Below are 25,874 nucleotides of genomic sequence, written 5' to 3'. Positions count from 1 at the left end.
AAATTTTTTGGGGAAAAAAAAGCATAAAAAACCCAAAAAAAAAAAAAGGAAAAACCTAAACCAAAAAAAAAAAAAAAAAAAAATCTGTCTTAAATATTCCAAACTTTCAGAGTCTTCTGAGTTATTCAAGCAGCAGTGAGGTTACAGTTCAAACATTGTGTGTCCACTGAGTTCCATCAGTATTCAATTATTAATTTAGAGTGGATACTAAATTAATATAATTTAGTCTTCAGAGCACATTGTGTGTTTGCATGTGCTGTGGTCTAACAGTGACTGAGACTCTGGAAAATAAAGAAGTCTTTTCACTCCACTCCTCCAATTTATTGTCAGTCAATTCAGCTGCTTGAGTGCTCTCCTCCTTAAACAACACCATTCTGAACACATGAAAGAGTCACCATTAACATTAAGGGCAGACAGTCATTTTGAACCATTTAAAAGAAAAAGATGGCAATCCAATATATCTTTTTTTTTTTTTTTATGGGACCACATCGTTTTCACTGAAACTTGATCAGCACAATGATCATTTTACGACTGTGCCATGTTTTCTGCTCCAATTTGCCCCAAACACGCGAGCTGCCATTTGGTTAGAGGCAGATCTCCAGAGACAAATCTGCGACTGGATGACAGCATGCTTACATACGCTTGCCTTCTGGCCCTCCACTGCACAGATGAATGCTTTAACAATAAACTGACCCAATTTGAACTGCTTCTATTCATAGCAACAATGGGCGTGCCATAACCAAAACAAAAAAAAAAAAACACACACAAAAAAAACACTGGATTTGCTCTAAAAGGTAAACGAAACACACAGACTGAAATACATCGGTACCAAAGAGAAAAGACTGCGCTGCTAATTTGGCAGATGGTATTTGGCTCGCGAAGTGATGTCACCCTTGTCAAAGTGATGTGTGCGAGTGGTTGAGCAGGAGGACAGTGTACACCTCCGCCAGGGCGCCACAGAGAGTGGGCATGCAGAGATCCCATCTGTTTTCTGTCCAGACCAGCATCCTTCCCAGGCAGATGCTCTGGAATGTGACCTTATCAGACGTTCACGGCTGCAAACTGAAACAGGTTTAACTTACAGGACTAGGCCAGATGTGTCCAGGTTTTAACTGGTTATGTTAAACATTTGAGAAATAGGGATGGGTTGGTAAGAACGTATTCCAAAAAATAAATTGAAAAGTTATGCTCTCAAAATCACAAAAATATTCCTCCATTTACGCTGTTAAAAGTTATTTTTATAAAACGCAAGAGTGACTGGAGTCTTGTCCGGCTATGTGGAGGGAAGTAAAACCTCAGTACCCCTCCCTTACCTTTTCTGGCACACACTGCAGTCACTCCTACACAGTGAAATGTTTATAAAGTCGAGGCATGGAAACTAAAGAAGCACCACCTGTTGCTGTTTTTAGGGTATTTCTTGCTTGAAATTACAGTCGACACACACGGGCTAGAGCAGCATGCGTGTGTTAAGCCACAAGAGCAGATAGCCTGGCTAACTCACCAGCTAACATCAACTTACAAAACTCTCAGTGTCAATGTGTAAAAACAAGATTGACAAAAAGTGATCATTTTCTGCATAATAAGCATGTTTACTTAAAATAATCTACTAAATCCAAAGGTTGTTTTTTTTTTTACATCTACTTTGAATCTTCCAACTTTGTGTGAAAAAGATGTGTAAATAATGAAAAGACGACAAATCTTTTCAAACAAGTTTTAGTTGACACTGACTTTAAATTTATTTTGCATCTAGCACAGTAGTTCTTTCTTTTTCAAAACCTTTTCTGTGTTTATTCTTGTTATCTATGTGTTACATATTGAAAAACAGTTGATGATGAAGATTTACACATTAAATTAAGATTAAAGGTGGTGGCCAACTACCGGATTTCCTTTATAAACCACAAACTGAGAACAGCACATGTAAAAAATGAATAAAGCAGCATTTACTTGAATGGTTGTAATACTAATATTTTTGACACAGCTTTATTCCATCAGCTACTGCGACCCAGACACGCACCATTCACTGGACATGTTTGTTTTTTACTTCATTTGTATATATTTTTTTTTTTCAATTTAACATGCAGAAGTGAAATATAGTCAAATAACATACACAAAACATAAACAAAGCAAACGCTTATGCAGACTCTCCCCAAGAAGAAATGATACCCAAGAGACTCACAGGACAAGTTTAACACAGAAAGATCATTGGTGCTGCACTGCCTCCTGCCTTCATTTCCCATGTAAATAATTATCAGCCTGTCTGTAAATAACCAACCAATGGTTGTTATTTAGTCTATTTTATGGACTAAAGGTTCATAAAATAGAAAAATGCCAAAATTGATAAGACTGAAAAAGGACTGACTAACAGACAGTAGAAAATCTTGGCCCCTTATCAGTTTAGCCATTAATTTCAGCCTCCAGGTTCAACTGACAGTTGAGATTATCTGCTGGAGGTCAGAGGTTAGTGGCCTATGCCATTTTTAAGGGAGCCTTACTTCAAAAATCATGAACTATCCTTTTAAAGCTTTTTGTGTTCCATTGTTACTTCACCTTTACATCCAGACAAGTGATGTTCTTTGTAATCTGCGCTCCTCTATCCGTTTCTCTTGAATGCTTACGTAATCGATGATACAACCAGACTCACTCAGGAGCGGCAAGCATGCTTCAACAAAAAGACACAACAATCACAGCCTCTTTATTAAACAAGGTTTACTTAATCTAAATACAGTCTCCAAGTCAATGCCCAGTTTGACGACAGTCCCATCTCCACTCTGCTTCTACACAGCATGTAAAAGCAAAAAAAAAAAATCACAAAGTTGAGCCCAAAGTCTAAGATCACCAACAATCTGTCTCCAAGTCCTCGTCTCTCCAGTAATCCAAACTGCTTGGTGACTCAAATATCTTGGCAGGCAGAGGGATATAGAGATGTTTTAAACAAACTGCAGCAGTTATTGTTGGCAGCCGCATCCCGAGAAGCACAGGCAGCATATGAGAAAGCACAATGGTTCTGTTGCAATTGTTTTATTTTACTAAAGAAAAGAAAAAGATGCATGATCAGACACACAAAGGTGTCACCAACACAGCTAAGATGAAGCAAAGTCTGGTGGGAGAAGCATGACTCAGCTCTAAGTAGAGCCCATGTTATTTTTGATTAAAGCAGACTGGACGTTAGAAGGTTTTGGCTGCTTAGGAGTTCAAACTCTCCTAATTCCCCCTTCACCTCCAATTAAATAGGGATCTATGGTCCCTATTTATTCTGAGAACAGTCCCTTGATTCTAGAAAGATGTGTGGGATTTGAGCTTTCACCAACAAAAATGAGATAATTTACAGTACACTCTGAGGTTAACTGCTTGTGACAGAGCCCAGAGGCTCTTGAACCAGCACAATGTTAAGCTGTGCTGAAATCTGGGACAAACTCAAGTCGCCATGTCTTTATTTCAGGCAAACCCAGTTCAACCTTTGGGGAGAATATGGCAGCAGAGGCAAGCAGTAAGAAGAAAACAGACTTTTTACCAAATCTGGTTACAAATGTGATCAATGAGCTATTAATGGACTGCCATTAATTAGCTGTCAAACAGTTTTGCAGTATAATGATGTGATCACAGTATGGCGGTGGACACGTTTATTGCACTCCCCTGGTAAAAAGGAGAAGAAAGTCTTAAAATAAATAAATCTTTTAATGAAGTATCACAATCTTATGAATTCAACCTTTTCATTTTGATGTCTCTGGTGAAGAAATAAAAAAAATCAACATCGAAAATAATTTTTTTCCACAAACACCACCAGTTATTTTTCCATACTCTTTACATCCCATTTCAATTAATGCTTCCGGCAATTACATATAGAGCGCAATCTGCACTATGCTGAGTTACACAGCTGATATGTTTACAGATAGCTGCAAACATGTCTATGATGTTTGCAGCTGTCCGTAAACAGCGCAGATATTTAAGAAGAATCAGCTACGGTCCGAACCAAGCTGCCCGCAGCATTTAGTCAGTCCTGAATGAGGCAACAACAGTAATAAACATCATCATCCTGTTTCCATGAAATGTAAATATGATGTGACACAGAGGCTCATTGCTCATAGCCACTCTTCAAACTAGGAAGGACAAGAGAACCTGCCACTCAGGTACTGTATGTGTGATCAATCAGAAAGTGGAATGTCTTCTCTGTTCGTATGTATAAATGAGAACGTTTGACAGCTTGAACTGTGACAAACGGGGTTGGTCACAATTTTTGTTTCCACAGTGAAATATGGAAAAAAAAAAAAAAAAGTGGAATCTTTGGGGACCCGGTGTCTCCATAAAACCCTTTAGATCTACTTATTAGGCTTCTAAGGAGGCATTCCAGAAAAAAAAAGTTTCTTCTGTGGTACTATTGCAAAAATAAGCAAAAATTTGCCAAGCTATACAAGGATGTCAATATACTTTGGTCAGATGAGAACAAGATTGAACTTTTCAGCAACAAACTTCCCAAGCGGGATTAATGCAAAACTTAGGTTGAATGTGTGAGGCATCTCATGTCTGCTGTGGAGCACAGTGAAGGATTTGTGATCCTGTGGGCCTGTTAAAAAAAAAAAAGGTGTGAGGAACCTTTTTAGTTGTTTGATATCAGGTGTCACTTGGAATACTATAGATTTTAAATAAAACTGTCTGATTATTGCATTTTTCCTGCAGGATTAATGATTCAAAACGTAAAAACAAATCCACATGGGAATGCACCAAAGACCATTAGTGAAAGAGAAGAGAGGTTAAGCAAGAACTCAGGATTGAGTTGGATTTAAAGAGACGGTCAAAGATTCTTCTCTCTCATGATGCTTAAAACTTGCACAATGTTTTAGAAGATTAGATGCTGTTTAATTGTATGAAATATTAAGAAGAGCACCAGGAATTGTGCCTCGAAGGATTTCTATGAAAACAGTTATGCCTAAACAATAGACTTTCCTACATTTTTGTAGTGAGCTCATGATACCGCTATAAAAGATGGGTATGTTTTAAAGGCTGTTTGCACACTTTTACCAGGGGTCCCTATAAACACAAGAACATCCTGTCCTCCATTCTTCGGGAAGCTAATATAAGAGGGAGGGGAACTTTTTTTTTTCAAGGATAATTATATAACCACCTACACAAAACAGCAGCTTGATGTAAAGGCTACGGCACACAAGCCCCTGTATCATTCAGAAACGTAAATAATGTTTACTAGAGGACCCTTCACTGTGGCAGTAAGCTCATCATGTTTACATTACTGAATATGGCCGCAGCTTCTGCAGACTGAAGAGCATATGAGCGCGTTTTCAGAAAGAAACATGTTACATAAATGTGCAAATGTCAGATTCACACAGAGTCCACGTGATCCGTTTGTTATTGTGGGGCCACATATAGAAGCTTGGCAATCCCAAAAAAAAAAAAAAAAGTACCGAGATGACATGGCAGCTTTAAAGGGCTAATTAAAAATCAGAGTCAAAAGAGACATGCAGGACTCTGCAATCAGCTGTACTCGCATTCGTGCATGAATCATGTAAGCCAAAACTAGACGCATTAGTACAAGTTTTAATTAATCGTACCGTTTCGATCACCCAATGACGTAATCCTTCAGCGCTCCCTGTCGATTTCAGAAAATCATAATATTGCGCGTCGATCGGGAGCCCTCCTCGCAGATCTCCTTCCTCCCCCGCTGCGTGCTCTCAAATCTGCCCGACGGTTCAATCCCCTGCGAGATGCTGAAGAGAAACCAGGCCGCTGATTGGCTGCCACCGTGCGCGAGGAGCCGTTTTCCGCCTTCCTCCGTGTTGTTGTTGAAATTGTGCTGCTACGGTAAACAGCGGAGCAGCGCTCGTACACATGAATGGAGGAGGACGTCAAAGACAGCTTTATTCAAGTTATATTTACATTTATTTCTGCTAATAAGCTAACAGAGCAGTAGGCACACAGCAGTAATTTAGTATTTATCAGAACCCTCGTTGGAGTTCATTTAATTTCTGAACTGTGGGTGACCAAAGGGAATTTTCCTCAGCGACTGCCTTTATATTTCATCATCTATTTCTTCTATTGGCTGAAGCATTTCTCTTAACAGACTTGCCCTCTGAACCTTGCTTTCTTGATGTCCAGTGCGCTGAGGTTATTACGCAATCAGAGTATGATGTGCTGGACATGGATGGAGGTTATGTAATCCCTGCACTCCTTATGGTGAAGCATCTCCAGTTTTTTTCTTTCCTTTCCTCACATCAGATGCATATCTTAAATGCATGCAGCAGGAAGTGGTGAAAACACTTCAGAACGGTGGCATGGTTGATCATGATGAAAGCAGATCGAGCAGACTGTAATCACGGATGACATAATTGGCTGTTCAATCTGATTCAAACGCGCCTCCGTGTGGTCAACGCGCAGATGTGCATGTGGATTTCGATAAAACAAAATAGAGGCTGTCCTGTCTAAGCCATCAGCGGGGAAATTCAGGTGTACCAGACAAACAATTAGCACACATCAGGGGTAAAAATAGCTAAAAAAAAAAATTTAATTAAATAAGAGTGTGTAATAAAAGCAAAGTTACAGTATCAGAACTTTAATCTCTGTACAAACAAAGCTTTAAATATTTTAAGAAAAACTTGAGGGAAAAAAAAATTACAATGCGAGAAATAAAAATAGATAGACGTTAAATCATACAAAATATCCTTTGAGAAATTAAACAATAAAACAAAACAACCCCTCTCCCCCACATCCAATCTGTTTAGCAACTGTGGTTTCAGCTCCAAAACACTCTTCATCGACATACAGAGAAATAAATGTGGTGCTTCAGTTTCATGAAGCATATTTTCAAAGTAGGGAAGAATTATTGGTATCCCTAAAATGTAACCCTTTGTGTTTGAAAACATTCAGAAAAGGAACAATTCAACTAACTTTGTGCAAAATTGAACTGTCATTAAAAAAAAATGACACAAAACAAGCAGAAGATATCTTATTTCGCTGTTCCTCAAACTAACAGCGGGCTAAGAGATTACAAGATAAACATTTAGATTTCAATTTTATTGTGCAGATGGGTTTAGTGTTTATGATGGAAGAAAAAAGAAACTGCTGGAGAAATTTGGATTGATGGTTTGGGTTGATAGCCTGAGCTGCATACACAGAACCAGAAGGGCTACAAGAGACATCTGCCCACAGATATAAAAATGTAAGACTCCTGCTTCCAAAAACTTTAACCAATAATCAACTAGCATTTGAAGATTTAGAACTTCTTCAGGACTGAGTGGCTTGGGCTTCAGCTAAAGAAGTTCTTAAATAATTGATCAAGTGACTGAATGTGAAGTGAGGAACTTAACTGATTAAAAATATTCCAGTCCTTAATACCAACATAAATATCTCCCAAATCTGCCTTAGACCAAAACGACATAAGAAGATTGATACAAAATACGAGAAGTTCAAATATCAAACCATTGTGATGTGTGCAAAGCCGAACAATGTCTGCATCTATTTATCTACCGTGATTACACTAAATCAAACACGTTTCAATTATTTCTGAAAATAACTATCAATTTAGGGTTACAGTGTTAATGTACCAATAATTCTGACCCAAGCAGCAACTTGTTCCTGATGGCATCAGCTCCCATCTCTTTTCAGACGGTCACTGAGATGTAGGATCCCGAGCCATAACTGAGCAGCCCAGAGGGTCCTGTGCCTCAGGAGTGAACTTTTCACTGGTTCCCTGATCTTCCTCATGTCTGTCAGGCTTCGGACTCATGATGACGCTCATTGATATCGGCCCTTAATGACAAAGAGAGAAAAAAATGTAGTAAGAAAATGTAGAAAAAATTTTTTTTCTACAATATTGTGCTTAATATAGAATTAACCTTCACACTTAGCAAATAGAAAAAGAAATGGCATAGATATTTAATTAATTTTGCATCAGTGCTTAATGGGAAAACACAGTGCCTTGCAGTTGTATTCACATCTCTTTACTCTGCTACCCTTAATTCAGTGTAATGCAACCAACCACCCTCAAAAGACAACTGATTGGTCAACAGAGTCGACCAGAATGTAATTTATTTTCACTACAAATCCAGCTGTTCTGTGAAGGCCTCAGAGGTTTCTGAGAAATCAGGAAGACCAAAGAACACAGCAGGAGAGCTGAAACACGGTGGTGGCAGCATCATACTCTGGTGATGGTTTTTCTTTTAACACAGACAGTAGGGATAGCAAGAGTTGCTGTGAAGGAAAATGGAGCTAAATGATATTCAAAGAAGGTCTTTGAGGCAGGCACATAACTAATGAGGCAGGCACATAACTGATGAGGCAGGCACATAACTGATGAGGCACATAACTGATGAGGCAGGCACATAACTAATGAGGCAGGCACATAACTGCTCAGATTTGTTGGTCTGAGATCACAAATATGATCAATTATATTGAGGTTTGTGGTTGTAATGCTATTTTTAAGCTATGTCCATGAATATTTTTTGCAAGGCACTGTGCATATACAGTCAATGTAAGTGTGTATATTAAAAAAGTATACTTGTTTCATTCTGTGTTGGATTTTCTGTCCCATAATTGAAACTATTCTCTTTTTCTGCAGACTTCTTAAAGTTTTCCAGCTAAGAAAAAGAAGAAGAATATTAATGCAACACAGCTGAATTTCTTAAAGTATACATGGACTTTTCTTTTTTTTTTCTCCAGAAAGTAGAAGTGAGTCAGTACTGTTACCTCTGTACATATAGAGTCTGACAGTCTGCTGGAAAGTTGATTTGTGTTGGCAAATCTGAAGAAACTGTAGGAAAGTTAAAACATTACTGATCTCTGTAAAAACCATCTGATGGTTCTTTAAGGTGCTCAGATGGATCATTACCTTGGACTCTGTGGTAACGTTTGCTCACAATTATTTGATGCATCTCGGTTCTATAAAACAAAAGAGATTTATTTACATGAAGGTCTGAACACAAATAATTAGCAGAAAATAAAGTCCCTACCTTTTGAGAGCCTGTATAAGATTTTGAAGAGCAGGCGCTTGCACTTTTAGATTCAGTCTTTTGTCTTCTGTCTTGTTTCTCTCGCTTGCTCTTTACGTGATCATATGTGCTTATGCCTTTGTAAACTGGGAAACCAGTGAGAAAACAGGCGGAGGATGAAACAGTGAGGGTTCTTGACAGGGAGAGGAAGAAGAGATAAAAAGAAAGGACCACTTCACTTACACAGGTAAAGGTGAAATCCCAGCAAGTGACAGAACAGCAACATGCAGACGACGCACAGCAGAACCGTTACGAAGGCTAATGTAAGGAGACCAGCTGAACTCATCTTTACAGGAGCTAATGGCAGGAACACCAGCCACGTTGTATTCCCCAGCATTGCTTTAAAAAGAAGAAGGAAAAGAGAAGTTACAGCAACATTTTTAAAATCATGCCGTTAACATCATGAAAGACGCCAAACTCACTCCCAAACTGTGGTGCAGTCCGTAAAATGTGCGGATCCAGGTAATGTTGGACAAATATGAACAAAATGACAACAGTGAGCATGAAGACTGCGAGGATGGCTGAAATTAGGGCCACAAAGAAGAACCTGAAAGTAGCAAGAACTGAGAGTTTGCTTATGACGCACGACTGGCTTTATTTTATCCAAATCGTGAACTTACCAGTAGTTCCTCTGACCCACACAAGTGTTCAGCCATTTGCAATGATGATCAAAGCCTTCCACACATTTGTTGCAAATTCCACAATGTTTCACTTTGGGGCCACTAGAAGACAATTACTTTCGCTTATTATAATTCATTTAATACTTTCTGAAGTGAAAGTTATTATCCAGTGTGCAGGGATTTCAATTTGAATGCTTAAGTTTCTCTGTCTAGTGCCTTCACTCCTGCATTTTAACTTTTGTCTCACCAGTGAATTTATTTTCCTACTAAAGGTCTCCAAACTCGACTGTCCTGGACTGCAAATGGCAAACAGAAGTCCAGAACCGGCCCATGCTGCTGGTCCTGGATGAGTTCAGAGATTTACTGTTGCTAGCTACAGTCCAAGATGGTTGAGTTGGAGTCCGTCTGCAGAATGAGTGAAACGTACTGAGAAAAACTGAAGGATACATTTGTCCAAAAACAGCACAAACATCAGAAAACAGAATCAAACACACAATGTTGTGCAACGGTATACTCCTTAAACGTTTCCTTATTATGTCACGTTACAACCACAAACAATGGTACATGTATATATAAAAAACACAAATGCAAGACATTTATGAAAGCTACTAAAGGTCAGGGCCATCTACTTAAATACAGTTCAATCAATTAGTTTTCACTAATAAACTAGTTAGTGACCAGTGGCTGTCAACTAATAACCGTAATAGCAGAAAACTAAACTAAAGAGCTTATTTTTAGACCAATACACAAACAGTACATATTTAAAAGCTGATAAAGTATGAGAAATTACCTAGACAAAATCTACAGCAGACTAATAGCTAAATGTCATAGACTTAGCTATCAGTTAGCACTATTTGCTAACTAAATATCAATTCTAAAAATACTGATGATTTACTAATAGATTTTGTATAAGATTAAATATCTATTTGCAATAACGAACGGCAACAGAAATGTAAATATATGACATCAATAATGTTGAATCACGTTAGATGCTGCTGACTGGGATACATACACCTTGACATCACATAGGTAACAGTGAAGGTCCTGGATGACATGTGCTTGTTTTGCCTTGTCAAAAAGAGGCAGAGGAGAGGAATAGTTCTTTTTGGCCCGAACGGTCGGATCTGCTGGATCTATAGTCACAGTAGCAATGTTAGTGAAAAAGTGTAGCAAAAATGATGAGCCAGAAATCTGAGAAAATAACAGTTACGGAAGATAGCAGCGATGTCTGAGAAGTGCAGCAGAATATGCAAGACATCAAAATCCACAAAGTTTCAAAAATATTAAATTCTGAAGTCCACCATGAATTTATGGAGTATATTTCTACAGGAGGGAGACACGAGAGAAATGGCACAAGGTGGGAGAAATAGACAGGATGTGTTTGTTTGGAACAGTTTTTTCATCGATTATACATTACAGCCATTAAGACTAAATGCAAGCGTTTGGAGTTATTTTTAAGTCTGAGCTTGCAAAGTTAGATACAGCTTTAAAAAAAATGAACAAATAACAGCACACTTTATATTTGGGGGAAAAAAAAAATATCTGTGAAGATCCGCTGTTCTTTGGTTTCAGACACTCGAGTAAAATGATCTAGTGTGTTGACATCATGCAGTGTTCATCAAGTAACAAAAAGACCACTGAACGTGCTGATCCAGTTTGACAAGGAGCACAGAAAAGGAGACAGAGTAATGTGTTGTATGACTGGAGGCCATACAAGCAGGCTACACAACAAAACCCTTGTTTTGTTTTTCCATAGCAGCCCAAACAAACTCTTAGCCGAGTCCAACGTTTGTTGATTATTCAAATATTAAAAGAGACTCACAGCTGCAGCGACAGCTTTAAGGATACAGCATAGCTCATGGCATTCCATGGCCAAGGCAGGAGGGGGATGAAGATCCCAAAGGAGACTACGGCGAGGTAGATGTACACCACCCACCCGATCACTTGAAGGGGCTGAAGGGGCCACGACCATCCGTTGATCCTTGGGGTCCTGAAGGGGACCAGCTCACTTTTGCTGCTGCCATGAGTGGGAGCTGTGCGTCTAAACCTGCGACCGAAGCAGTTCATCTGGACAGTGACGGAGGAGAATAAGGGCAGACTATATACGCACGTTCTCCACCTGTTAGAGTGTAGGAACATTTGCTGGGGAAATGAGTTAGGAAAATGAGCTGCTGATAATGAGGGCAACTGTTCAACTGGTGACCAACGGAGTGCTGCTCAGACCGGTACATTTCACAACTACGAAAATGGAGCACAGACCAGTCTATATTTAGCTTATATGGCAAGAAAAATAATGGGAAGAATAACTCAATTTAAAAAATGTAAATATCTTTAGCAAACAATATGCACAATATGAACATTGAAAGTAAAATTTCAGATTTTTACATTTTTTTATTTTAAGCAACAATAAACATTTCTGCTGTGCTTTTAGGATTGTCACATCATAAGAGGCAAACGGTTCCAGCCAATTGGCTCGATTGGTATATAGGAAGGAGAAGCACCAAAATGTCAAGTGTTCCCAAAAGGAAGAGCTTCCAACATTTCAGAGCAAAGCCACCTGTGTAAACATCACACAGGTCAGCTAACCTTTAACAGAGTGACAAAGATTCCAGCTTCATTTGTCGTGCTATTTTCAGTCTTCCTGTTTTATGTTTTAAGTCTCCATCTTGTCACAGAAAACAGCTTCCATTTAAATAATTTTCTTTTAATCGCTTTCTCTGTGCCTTTGTATAAACACTTTATACATACAGTACAAAAAGCTAACTTTGGAACTTCATCGCTCAGTAACTGTGTCCATTGAGTGCTGCAAGAAGAGCCTGGCATCACTTAATAAAATGTGTTAATTGACTGGAAAAAGATAGGATTTCTAGAGACCATGCCCTTGTTGGAGCAGCCAACCAAAGAGAAATTCTGCCAATTCCAGTCATCAGTATATTTCTAGGTGGATCTCTAGGCTTTATCCACACCAGCAGTCCTTAGGATTTAAAGATTACGTTATTTGCACTTTTACTTAGTTGCAACTATGTTCCTGATTATTAGACAATGGCATTCCAGTCTGCCTTGGTCATCTTAGTAAGCCACTTTCACAGTTTATCATTTCCAGATTTGCATAATATCCATGTAGTATTCTGAAATTGGGCACATATACAACGTTAATAAATTAATTTAATCTAAATCATGGTAAAGACATAAAAACACATGCCCAAAGTCTGGGCATGCCTTTTGTGATGTGACCAGAGGTTTCAATGTGTGCCAGATTGTTAGCTTGATTATTTTACAATATAGTAACAAAACAGATAAGCTGCTGTTCTATGGGTGACACACTATATGTAAAGGAAATTTGAATGATTTTACAGAAAGGTCTGGCAGGTAGCTTTAATAGTAAAGCAAAAGGCTGTAAAAAGTAAAATGGTATTCCAAAACTGATTTACGAGGAGTCATTTGGTACATCGCAGCCTTATTTTCTTGTCAAAATATCTTTATCAGTTTGTTCACATCGAGAACTAAACGTAGTCTGCATTTAAGATATATAAAAAAGTAAATTCATCCATTTACGGAAGTAACAGAATCCATCCTGCACGTATTTAGCAGGATACTTGAAGAAAGTCCTCAGGAAACAGCTGACCAAAAGAGGAAAATAGTCTACCAAGGATCAACATCCCCCTTTCAAATTTCGCACGTGGTTTTACTTCAAAATCCCAGTTTTAAACTATAATGTCCTATATACTATCATACATAAATATCCCAACCAGATATTTTTACTTTTTATCGTCTTCACATTGTGTGGAGGTTTTTCCTCCCTCTTTGTTTGACATTAGTGTTTGAAACACAAACAACCTCCAAAGTCAACAGAACAGGTAATTGTTTCTTCAATTGAAACCAAAATGTATTACTCACCTCTTTCATGGGAAACCCACAATAAACAGTCATTTCTTTCCAAACCCAAACGGAGATTTCCACCGCATAAGTGTTTTTTCGGCAGTGCAGGTGCGTCACATAAATGGCTTACTGTCAAATAGTGTGAAATCACACAGCATCAGCTAGAAATGTTTTTTTTTTTTTTTTTTTTTTTTTTAACTGTCTGAATTCAGGAGAAATGTTTCATGCCCTTGTTTAGTGAAGGACGAGCAACGAGAAGTTAAATCAACTCACTCAGCAGGTCGCAGAAACGCTATGGTAACTGTTCCCTGGCGCGCATGCGCGGGGCGGCTCGCTTCTTTTTTTTTTTTAAACCAGTATCTTCTACAAACTTCTTCATTTCAGTCTTTCTCTGAGCAAAACAGCTAACATACCTTTCAGAAAAAGCATTATAGATTCTTACTTATGCTTTATGCTTTAGTGTTCACATGTGAGGATAATGAAACTGCAGACATGTGGATATAAGAGACTTTATAGTTAAAGCTCTCCTATCATTTCAGTGCAATCTCCTCTCTAAGACATGAAAATGTGTAATAGAAACTGTTTTACACTTTCACTTCCTTAAAAGACTTACACAACACAAGTAAAATATTTTTTGAAAGCCTTCAGAAATGATGAGAAGGCATCATTGGTGCATTTCAATATACCGCTCTTGTTTCTTTCAGCCTCCTTTGACTGCATGGATATTAAACACTCACTGCATCTAAAACAACTTCCACACAAGAAAAATGCACAGAAACAGTTCATGAACAATACATACTTAGGAATGCAGGTGCAAGTATTTATTCTCGAAGGGTTTTGCCTTAATACAAAAAAACTAATAAAATATGGTCTGTACACCAACTTTCAGTCTTTAACCAAATCTGAGAATCCCTCTGCTTCATCCGTATTCAGTCAGCAGCAAACTGCTGCGCTTGTCTTAGCAGATTGTCTGTGCATGAGCTGCTGGCTGAGTTGGCAATTCGTGCAAGGCAAATCAAGCTTTAAAGAGTTAAGTTTTAGTTCACTTTTGTTCTCTAACATAGTAGGCCAGAAACAGATGCATATAAATTCTGTTTAAATTACACTTTGGTGTACTATGTTTACTTATTAGGGGACTTCTGAAGACACTGGATGTTTTTGAGGGGCATCAGAGTATGTAGAGCTGAATGCAAAATAATTAACATTTCTTAATTATTTTGGAAGCTATATATAATTTTCATTTTACTTCAAAATGCTACACTACTATATGTTGATCTATGTTACATAAAATCCACCCCCAACACCAAAAAAACGTTTTAGTTTAAGGTAGTAGAATGGAAAACCTGATTACCTGTACATGGCACTGTTGGTAGCTTTCCAGTTCACTGTGATCCTGACATGTGCTGGTGCTGTCCGTGGTACTGGCATCATTATCAATTATAAGAAAAATCAATTAGTTAAAGCGACACCGGCGACGTCACTTCCACAAAACCCTCCTAGCTAACTAGCTCAGGTGTTCAGAGCTTGGTGGGAGAAAATGGCAGCTGGAGCATAAGATGGAGAACTTTAGGTGGTAGGCTAACATAAGTTCGTTAATTTTTATTTATTTATTTATTGTTCATTTAATTTCGAAACATAAAGAACTGTTTACAGGTTAACAATCTAGAATAACACATTGAATGTTCAAAAACAACCTCAAGTCATAGCTAATGTAGGCATTGTATTTTGAAGACTTCCGGTGGGTTTCTATGGCTACAGAGATAGGTAGACCACGTGACAGCCGAGGCTACGGTCTTTCACTAGCTTTTCCCTCGAGGAACAAACTTAAGCAATGTTAGGCTGGGTAAAGCTTCGTCATAATGGATTGTGACGTAAAACAGCACAAAAGTCAGCAGTTTTTAAGTCAGAGAGGTTGTGGTGAGCAGAACATAGTTTCTTACAGAAAGCAAAATTGGAAAATGGCAGAGTCAAACGACCAGTCGCAGAGTGATATCAATGTCTCAATTGACAACTTGGAGGACATCTTATTGCCTAGCTTGAACACATTGTCACCTGCACAGTGGACTTTGCTTTCACAAGGTATAAGGGATTCGCATATAACAAGCACTATGGCTGACATAGTTGTAAACATTTATAAGCAATCTGTGGAAAATTCACTGAAAATCCTTGCTCCAGTGTTTGAACAGAATATGGCGACCTCGTCCTATGTGAAGAGTGAAGTGCCATTAAAAACGATCAGTGTGCATTTGACCAGCTTGATTTCAAATGAAATTGCCACCGTTCTGCAGGTATCACCAGAAGTCTGTAGGAGTGGTATAGAGTTAAACTCTTTGATGGAAGAGGAGGTCTCGCGAAAAATAACGGATGTTGCAAATGCCATTCAGAAGGCCCCTGATTATCCAGTGGAACCTGCTGTATATGTGAGTGGCTGCTTTTCTAACCTGAAAAATTTTAGCAAGATGGTTTCCAATACAGTTGAATGTCTCCAAAAACATCTGAACAGAGCTAGAACAAAATGTGTTGAAAGATACTGGACAGAATTCACAAGTAAGTGGGCCTCAGGTGTGCCTTCACCAAAACCAGAGGTTGCACAACATAATGTTTCAGAAAAAGGCGTTTCTCAGAGAATAAAATCTCACATTTCTCTGCCCTCCATTTGTGAGAATATTTCTGAAATAATAGAGAAATATACACATGATTCATGCAATGCCAAAGCCTCTGACAATGTTGCAGACGCTTTGCCAGCAATAGATCCTTTCAAAACAGATGAAGTCACAGAAGAAATTTGCCAAACTATTTTAGAGGACCTTCATTACTGTAAGTCTCACGGTCCAGTTGGACAGACAGAGAACACTTGTCCATGTGTACCACATTTTAACTTAAAAAAGATTGCTGGTTATATCAAAGACTTCTATTCGTCAAATCTCAAAACTGATCCAGTTGGAAAACAAGAAATAATCAGCAAACCAGAATATTCCAAGTTTGTTGAGCAGCAGTTCACCAACATGGTGTCTTCTCTGGAGAAACTGATGGATTCAAGTGACACAAAACTTGTCAAACTAAAACATAAGCCACATAGATTAAAGAGAGTATTGTTCTCCCTTTTGCCCGGATGCATTCCTGAAGTTTCATCAGATGAGGAAAGCCCAAAACCACTGTACTACACCGAGACAGATTACTTTCCTAAATTGGATTTTCAGGCTGTTAAACCCGAAATTGTCAGCCTGTGTGCAGAATGTATGGAAAACCCAAATCTACAAGACAGGATCAAAATGTTTAAGAGGGATCTGACAGATAAATTATATGTTCATATCATGAAGAAGCATTATCATAAAATTCCTGTTCCTCCAAAAGGAAAATACCTTTCAGATTGTGTCCTCTCTTGCAAAAAGATAAGAGACATTTCTGGAGAGTTTGAAATTTCCCCTGAAATTATCTACGTCAGAGTAGAAGACAGTGTAGGAACTTTTTTCCAGAACATCTTTCTTTGGATAAGACATGAAGAAACAGATCACATAACTCACAGCGACAGAGTATCCAATGTGCTCTCGGAGATCAATGACATGGTTGGACAACTATGTCCTTCATTAAACAAAAGACGGCTAGAAGATGAATGGGACTCCATGCAATTCATTGGAAGTTCATTCACCGACAACACTGATTTGGATAAAGAAGACCACATTTCTTTCAAATCTCACACTGATTCCTTGGTTCTGGTCCACCCAGGATCATCTACCAAGACGTCCTCTGCTCATAGGTTTACGTCATCAGTGAAAATTGCTACACATGTCGATGATAAAATCCAAACTAGCGTGAAATATCCGGAGACAACTGAAACCATAGAACAAACTAAAGAGCTGGAGGAGGCTATGGCATGTTTTGTAATGAGTGCAGTTTTAGACTGTTTGAAAGAAAACGGTGGACCCCTGGAGTTCGAAGAGATGACAGATATTTTGTCTTCAGTCTCAGGGGAGAAGGTAGATAGATTGCCTGACTTTGCTGCCAGCATACACAGCAAAAAAATTAAACATTTTGTTAACGAGATCTACAAAGATGTGAAAAAGCAGTTTGGCTCTATTGAAGCGGTGTGGGAGGCTGCAACATCACAAGCTGGTCGTCCTTTCACGCGTGCCGTCTTGAGATATTTAAGAAGCAAGAATCCTAATACACCCCCAAAAAATCCAATTTACAGGTTCTTTTCAGTCATCACAAAACCTTTTAGGAAGCAGATCCTTTTTGAAAACATGGAGGATCTTCTACCAGCTCGTAGATTACAGACCACAAACACACACAAACTCTAGCATTGTTAAGCAAAACATACTTTTTTTTTTTTAGATCTTTTATGCAAGATTTGTGCCTGGCCTTTACATCTACAGTCTCGGTTTTCACAAGATAATATATTTTTCATTTTAAAAAAATGTTCATGCAATGTAATTTGATATCTCAAATAACACAAAGGTGAACTCTGAAAATATTGACAACTGTCGTTATATTTGGAGTCTTCACCAATTGGGTTTTCACCAGGTTACGCTGGTTTTTCCTTGTAAAAAAAAAATACACCTTCACGTATCTAATTATTTTAATACAAAATAACATACATCTCACAATGTCAAATAAAACTTAAGTACAAGAACTACAAAACACTATAACTAAAGAAAATAGCTAGTTTGTCACAATTCCAGTTTTGTCATTATTCTGCACTATTCTACAAACATTTTATATTATACACACACACACACACACATATATATATATATATATATATATATATATATATATACATACATATATATTAGATAATATACAATTAATACATTAATTATATTATATACATTATGTAATATATATATATATATATATTGTGTAAGAAGGTGGATGGACAGATATATATATATATACACATACATATATATTAGATAATATACAATTAATACATTAATTATATTATATACATTATGTAATTAATATATATATATATATATATATATATATATATATATTGTATAAGAAGGTGGATGGACAGATATATATATATATATATATATATATATTAAATCGGTCCATCAATTTTCTTACACCCTTGTCCATATTGGGGGTCAGGAGATGTGCTGGTGCCTCTGTCCAGCGAGACATTTTGGTCTGCTGTCCTTACGTTTGACACAGTTTAATGCCGTCAAATGTGAAATCTGAGGACAAAATTACTGTCTCTACATCTGCTCTGCTTTCTCAAAACTGTGAAACTATAAGCTTCTAAAATGACTTGCACGCAACACAAATGCAAGGGACACCTTCATACACTTGAATGCAGTTGCAAGTATTTATTCTTGAAGGTTTCTTTGATACAAAACACAAATACAATACAGTCTGTACATTAGTTTTCAGGCTTTTTAAGAACTCTGAGGATCCGACCGTGTTCGATCACTATGAAACGGCTGCTGTTAATATCAGCGTTACGGCTCGTCTGTGAACGTAATCAGCTGTTGGCTGAGCCCTCTGGTTCTGGAGACTGCAGGAACTCATAGGGATCGTGAACCATTTCTGTATGATCCCCGACACCCAGGTGTGATGGGCTCCCTGCGGATGCAGGAAAGGTTTTTTTTTTTTATGTTACTACACTAGAGTTGACAATGCACTCAAGGTAACATCATCTTTAAGAGGTTTAACTTTTAAAATGATCTAAAGACATGAAGTTTCATGTCTTGCACGTACCTAAGTGGTGTTGGTCTCTTTCGGAAGCGTTTGAAAGCGAGGAGAGGTTGGATGAAGGTCTGGAGCAGACTCTTTCAGCCTGAGCCTCCTGGAACTCCTGCAGGAGTTTATCAGCGTCATCATAGTGCTGGTGTCCTTCTTCGTTCCCTGGCTCTTTTTTTACTGTTTTACCTGTTGATGTAAAAGTGAGCATGGAATCATTCAAATACTAGGACACCAAATGTTATTTTTCTACTTAATAAACATTTGAAATCCACAACCAAACGAGGCTGCATCTCACGCATGTTGATGTTCTGTTGTGAATACAACCAAGGGGGTGTATGAATACTACAGTTGATGGTTGATAGATGTGCCTCCCCTACAAAGGATACTATTAGAAGTCCTTTGTTACCCATCTATTGATCGAAGTATGACATGGCTCATGAAAGCAGAAGTATGTAATGCCCAAATGACAGCAATATTAACTAAATGGTCAACATGCTGAGATTGAACAGTCTGTTTCATTTCTTAAGTGCTTATTGGATCTAATAAGTATCATACATAAACTCATGCTCAAGGCTGATGCAATGTTCAAATTTCTAATTTATAATTGAACATCTGGTTGACAGCAAAAACATAATAGTTGGATATAAGGCTTTAATAAGCAGGTTTTACTGCTGTTTGTTGAAAATGATTAAAAACTAACACAGAACAGGCTTTTCCTGATAAATAACTTTCATTTTTTTTGTCGTCTGAACAGCCAACTCTGATTTTCTTTTTGTCCCAAGTGTTGGACATTAAGGGAATTTTTAAAAATCCAATAAAAAAAAAAAATCAAGATAATAAAGGATTATCCTCGAACCTGAATCATACTGAAGATCTTTCACAGATTTTCTTTTGACTCAAAAACTGACTGAATGGCTAGAAAATTGTTGCTTTGATGCATTTGCTTTAGCATTTGACCTGCTGATTACCTATCAGAGCTAATCTGATCAGTAATCATTGAGGTGGTAGGTATCACAATCTGAACCCAGCAAAGGGGGATGCTCTCTCATGTTTTTGTGTTACAATAATTAAAGTATGTTTACACAAGCACATATGAATACATTTACATACGATTGACGGATACTAACCTAATGGGTTGAGCATTGAAATGTCCAGGGACATATCAGGGTAGCTCTTCATTGACATGAAGTCCAGCACTGAACTGCTCTCGCCAAGGCCAGACCCATCGGACATCTTAATTAAAAAAACAACAACACAACAATAAAAAAGAAACAAAATAAAAAAAGACCCAGAATGAATCACCAATTGGTTTTCTAAAACAACAGAAAGTTATTAATGAAAACAGATTAATGTCAGGATACCTGCATGTCACAGATGCTGGACTTGGTTTCATCAGGTTTCAACATTATGTTTCTTTTCTGAAATATAAAATAAGTTTTGCAAATAGTAAACATTTACCAATCAAATCTGACATTTTAAAACAAATAAAGCTTCAGTCAGATTGCAGCACCTGTCGAATCTGACTGACGGCCTTTAAATGATCGCCTCCTGTCATCTTGTCCAGAAGGTCGTCGACCCAGCACTTGGTGACACTTCCACAGCCTTTCACAAAATCCTGCACGCTGTTTAAGTCAAGAAGAAAAACAAAAACAAACCGCAATCTAACTAAAGAGCTCATGAACAAAAAATATTTATTATCACTGTCTGATCAGTTTCCACTACCTCAGAGCGCACTGTACTCCTGTCTCATCTCCATACGCTGAATACAGCATGTCGGTCTCATCAGACTGCAGGTCTGGAAATACGGAGTTCTTCTGAAGGCTCTGGATGTTGTAGGCACTGCTGAGAAATGTCACTAAACAGCAAGAAATACTGTGGGTTTAGTACCTTTTTTGAAGTTATTATTCCAATAAAATGATAATAAATAACCTGCATGAATAAAATTAACCAAAACATTTTGACCTACCTTTATGTCTCCTATCCTCTTTGAACCCTAATGTCGTCAAACCGGGCAGAAGCTTATTCGAAAGAGAACTAAGATCAACTTTATGGGTCTCCTCTTCTGCAAAAATGAACAAAAAAAAAAAAGATCATGTCTAGCTTCTTATATAAAAAAACTCCTATAGTGTCAATGTAGAGAAGATGGAAAAAAACAAACAAACAAAAAAAACAACATGTAGAATAATAAACCTTCAGCATCAGGATCTAGCTGGTTTACAACGGTATACAGTAGACTGCCATCTGCATCTTTACGTAAATAACCCATCTGAAAACAAAGAGCAGTGACAGATTTAGTCTAAAAAATTCTTCAAACACAGCTTTAAGTCATCATACCACCTTTTATATATATATATATATATAGATATATATATATATCTATATATATATATATATATAGATATATATATATATCTATATATATATATATATATCTATATATATATATATATATATATATATATAAAAAGAGATTATACCGTGAACCATTACATATGCGATCCCGAGCTTCATTAGCAGGAGCTAACGTGGCACACCTTGGAGTTTGGCATGTATCTGTTGATGCGATCCCGAGCTTCATCTGCAGAATGTTCCACCAGAGCCAGAACATGTTCCTCTGCTGTACTGTCAGTCAGGCTGCAAGCGTTTCCCTCTGGTTCAAACAGGTAACTGAGGAAACAGATACAATGTTACTGCATCACAATACTGAACATTAATAGAGAAACACAATAAAAAAAACAAACACTGGGGCTCTTCTTCTAGACAAGGTTTTCCTAACATCACAGTACGTTAGGAAAACCTGGTGACGTACTTGATGTCTTTAACTGGTGTTTTTTTGGGCTTTCTGGTAGATTCCACTTGGAGGGGGGTCGCTTCTGGGAGAGGGAGATCAGCAGGCAGGTCCTCATCTCCTAAAATAGCTGCCTGCTGCGTGAAATCCATGTCCTGCATGAAAGACATGCTGCGCTTCAAGGCTAGAAGTCGGTCCTGGACAAACAGAACAAAAGTTGAACAGTTTGTTTTAGTGTCTAAGTTTCTGCCTCTTGTGTTCAAAATGTGTGCATGTTCTATCTGTAGATGCATGGTTTTTCTCTTAATCCATAAACATGCATTCTGGGTTAAATGGATGTTCTAAACTGCCTTTATATTCAACCGTAAGAGTACACACTGAAATAATTTTATGACTAAAGTTTCAAGCAATGCACAGTGATGTTTCTCCATTACTACCATTGGTTGCATATTCTGATTTCTTAAAATAATTTATGTCATGACTCACACGTTGTGCATACAATTAATGCTGTTTGCTCCTCTGCCTTTAAGTGAAAATCTACATCTGATTTAGACAGGGCTGCACGAGTCATTGTACATTTATTTAAAAAATACTTTTTTATGTTTTCCGTGCTTGTAACTTCTTACTTTGCTCATCATCTTGAATCCCGTATGGAGCAGTTTCTTGGCAGCTTTGTAGTAGACCGTCTCTGGTCGGTTGTACACTGTGGCATTGTCACACATCAGTTTAAAGTCCGCCTGAAGGTGAAAAGGTTTATAGAAAAAAAAATGTACAAAAAATTTCATTCAACTTGATGATACTCTCAAACTAATTCATGACTAATTTCCAAGGTATGATCAGTGTAATGTCACCTTGAACTCAGTCACTGTGTTGTATTCGTTGTTCCTGATCTTGTCTTTCATGGTGCTGAAGTCCATGGGATGCTTGATGATCGACGAGTAGCCGGGAGCAATCGCATCCGTTACCGGGAACGCGAAGAATCCATGGGGATCCTTCCTGAGAGGCAGAGTAAAACAACAACGTTTAGGTAAAGCAGCGATTTAATGACTTTCCAGTGGAAAGCCCGTATCTGATCACTTCTAAGAATCTGTAAACTTAGTACGATAAACATGAATGGTCTTGTGTTTTTTTCTGTCAGTCAAAATGCATATCAACAACAAAGCCACCAACAAGCTTCTGGAATAATACTGGCAGGATATTTGAATTGGTAGAGTTTTTAAACTGCTCAGACCTGTCCTTTAGGATGAGTTCAGGAGTTTACAGGTGTGTTAATGGTTGAACCATTTCAGAAGGTTAATGCTTGTCTGCTACCAATTCCAAAACCAGATTTGATGTGCACCTGGAATCATTTTTGTAGCTGTTGATTTGAAGAGAAGATAAAGAAGTTGGCAGTCACCCCTCTTCTTCTTTCTTCCACCTTTGAGGAATGCACAGGCAAAACTGGTTGTGGAGCAAGCCCCCAGTATGATGCTATTACCACCACGTTTGAGAGCTGATGTAGTGTCTTTTTAGATGTCAATTACTCATGTAAGCTATAAATATGTACATGGAAAAATAGACAGCCGGTGGAAACAGTGTTCCTTATTGAGCAGCATATTATTTAGCTGGTGCCACACGACAGAAGCACAAATGCAAATTTGGCTTTTTTTCAAGCCCCTCGTGGTTTTATAGGAAAGTCCAAAACTTAAACACGTCAGGAAAACGTGTCATAATTTCGGTAATGTGCAAACTGGACCAGAGATGAGGCGGTATGCAAATGTGACATTTGGAAAAAGCAAAGAGCTTACAATAAAAACCTGTTTTACTAGCAGGAAACTAGGTTGTGTTCATGGTGATCTACTAACACTGTGTTTTATTTATAAATGTACGTGTGGCGTTGCGCAGCTCGTCAGAAACAAGAACCTCAGAGTAGTATGTTTTCAGTCTGTGCATCATCCACACCTTCTATTATTGTGGGTGAAATTATGCCACTACAGATGTTTTTAGACCTTGTTCAGCGTCAATTGAAAGGTTATTAGACCTCAACAGAAGTTTCCCTGGAGAGACGTAGAAATCAGAGCAAATGAGCGCTTCTTACCTCTGCAGCTGCCTCAAAAAGTGTTCCAGCAGTTGTTGGCGAGGAGTGGACTCATTTTCTGCATTGGGAAAACATAAAGAAATACAATTTTTAAAAACAGATTTATTGGCGTGTGATGAAACTCTTCTGAGGAGTGGGTAGAGATGCAGCCTTGCCTTGCTGTGTGCGGCATGCTCTGACTGGTCTGTCTCCCGGCTGCTCCCCCTCCACCTTCACACTGTGAAACTCTTCCACTTCAGTCTCTACTTCAAACCTCTCTTTTTTCTTTTTTATCTCCTCCGGCTGATGAGATAGAAACTGAACATAAGTGACTCCACAAAAATGATCATTACAACGTCATCAGGTTGTGTCATCCCACCTCTAACCCAATGCAAGACAGAGTGAATGGCTCAATGGGGGCCGTGCCAGCAGCTCCAGCAGCTGCAGCCTCCGATTCATTTTGCTCTCGCTCCCTCTTCTTCCTCTTTTCCTCCTGTTGAGTTAAAAAATGTGTTTGTCCAACAACCAGTTTGTGAGTTTATCATGTGGAGCGCTGTTCTTCTGCATACTCACCTTCCGTCGCCTTCTGTCCTCCTCATCCACATACTTGTCTTTATCTTTTTCTGACTTTTTCTTCTTCTTTTTCTTCTTCTCTTTGTGTCGTTCTCGCTCGTGGTCTGACCTGTCGTCGTAGTCGAGTCCTGAGCCAGAGAGCTCCGTCACCTCGCTTCCTCCAACTTTGAGTTTGATCTTGAGGGGTTTCTCAAGAGCCTTGTCCTCAAAGTCTACAACCAAAACAGGCATAAATGAACAGGAATATAGTGTAATGTAATATGATGATTTTAGGTGCAAGAAAGAAAAGGGGGTGAGGGGAAGGAAAGCGAGCTATAATCTGTCTTGTAAAAACGTAAAGAATAATGGTTTACTCCTCAGATCCTGCATAAGATAGGTTGTAGATTTTTTAGAGAGAGAAGACTAACTGAACAACCAGCACTTTGTTCTATAAATATTTCAACAAGGTAGTTACATTTTCAATTTATGAATAAAGTACAAATATAGTTTTAGATGTTAGGTTTTATTCCTACAAAAAATGGAGGTAAAATCGGTAGCAGCAAACTCATTAATCGGCCATAAAATTTCTAATCGGTGCGTCTACAAGCAGGCGAACACATATACTCCAAAAAGTTTATTTTTACTCAGTTATAAATGTGTTTTATTAGTTCATTAAAATATTACCTTTTCTCTGCAAAAAAACAAAACAAAACAAAAAAAAACAACTGCACTGTATAGCGACACTAATTTTAGACGTATAAAGCACAGACCGATTTTGTAAAACCTGATGATCAAAATGTTCCCTTTAATCATATTTACAATAGTTTACTTTTATATTATTATGGCCCTAAAGTAGCATTTTAAACTTTTTATATTTTTAACCAATATCACAAACCACAAATTAAAAATATCTTCGTGGTGTTACTATATAAAACTTTAATTTTAAGAGAGTCTGCATCATTTACAATTTTTGATGACAGTAGCAGGCTAATGAAAAGCAAGCTAAAACAAAAGCGCACCACATACAGCTAATGGTAAATGATATAAAAGCGTACCAGCTACTGTAATCCATTCCGGTTTATGTTTCTTGTGCTTTTTCCCCATATTTCTGCGAAAAGAGTTGAAGGCTTTGTGTTTACTACTGTTATCCTACCACTGTTGGCTAGTTGGCTGAAACAAGCTAATGTGTTAGCAAGAAGAAAAAGGAGGCGGATGTGAAACCGTTAAAACGCTGTTGTATTTCCGGTGTTAAAATCAACAGGATTGGATTGGGGAAAGGTGATCTAAAAAAA

The 25,874-nt window shown here is 38.0% G+C and overlaps 3 protein-coding genes across 5 annotated transcripts in view; all 3 read right to left on the bottom strand.

Moving 5' to 3' along the window:
• Positions 1-5,689, bottom strand: part of tppp (tubulin polymerization promoting protein) — a 19,561-nt gene extending 13,872 nt beyond the window's left edge. The window contains exon 1 of the mRNA XM_015022183.1: positions 5,562-5,689. The gene's annotated coding sequence lies outside the window, so the exon portion shown is untranslated. The remainder of the gene's footprint in view (positions 1-5,561) is intronic.
• A 401-nt stretch (positions 5,690-6,090) lies between these two features.
• zdhhc11 (zDHHC palmitoyltransferase 11) lies at positions 6,091-14,969 on the bottom strand. 3 transcript variants are annotated; one of them, XM_015022157.1, is made up of 11 exons: positions 14,844-14,969; positions 11,462-11,680; positions 10,626-10,804; positions 9,614-9,715; positions 9,416-9,540; positions 9,177-9,332; positions 8,955-9,079; positions 8,834-8,883; positions 8,692-8,755; positions 8,504-8,582; positions 6,091-7,755 (listed from the first exon to the last, which is right to left on the bottom strand). In XM_015022157.1, exons 2-11 carry the CDS (start codon positions 11,678-11,680, stop codon positions 7,616-7,618), a joined length of 1,239 nt encoding a protein of 412 aa, XP_014877643.1. In that variant the 5' UTR covers positions 14,844-14,969; the 3' UTR covers positions 6,091-7,615. The 3 variants fall into 3 exon arrangements, with proteins under 3 accessions (XP_014877643.1, XP_014877624.1, XP_014877633.1); XM_015022138.1 differs by lacking the exon at positions 14,844-14,969 and adding an exon at positions 13,511-13,810; XM_015022147.1 differs by lacking the exon at positions 14,844-14,969 and adding an exon at positions 13,511-13,810 and having other exon boundaries at positions 8,692-8,746.
• A 3,816-nt stretch (positions 14,970-18,785) lies between these two features.
• Positions 18,786-25,813, bottom strand: brd9 (bromodomain containing 9). The gene is made up of 17 exons (XM_015022103.1): positions 25,638-25,813; positions 24,604-24,815; positions 24,410-24,523; positions 24,207-24,333; positions 24,052-24,109; positions 22,826-22,970; positions 22,601-22,711; positions 21,996-22,171; positions 21,721-21,853; positions 21,377-21,452; positions 21,153-21,248; positions 20,909-21,041; positions 20,697-20,808; positions 20,548-20,604; positions 20,314-20,419; positions 19,202-19,372; positions 18,786-19,066 (listed from the first exon to the last, which is right to left on the bottom strand). Exons 1-17 carry the CDS (start codon positions 25,684-25,686, stop codon positions 18,966-18,968), a joined length of 1,977 nt encoding a protein of 658 aa, XP_014877589.1. The 5' UTR covers positions 25,687-25,813; the 3' UTR covers positions 18,786-18,965.
• Positions 25,814-25,874: the final 61 nt, after the last annotated feature.

This window comes from Poecilia latipinna, unplaced genomic scaffold (assembly GCF_001443285.1).
Source record: "Poecilia latipinna isolate Pla-1442-1.1 unplaced genomic scaffold, P_latipinna-1.0 Scaffold86, whole genome shotgun sequence".
NCBI classification, from domain to species: domain Eukaryota; kingdom Metazoa; phylum Chordata; class Actinopteri; order Cyprinodontiformes; family Poeciliidae; genus Poecilia; species Poecilia latipinna.
The sequence above is the reverse complement of the archived record's forward strand: the minus strand, read 5'-3'. Positions and strand labels throughout refer to the sequence as shown.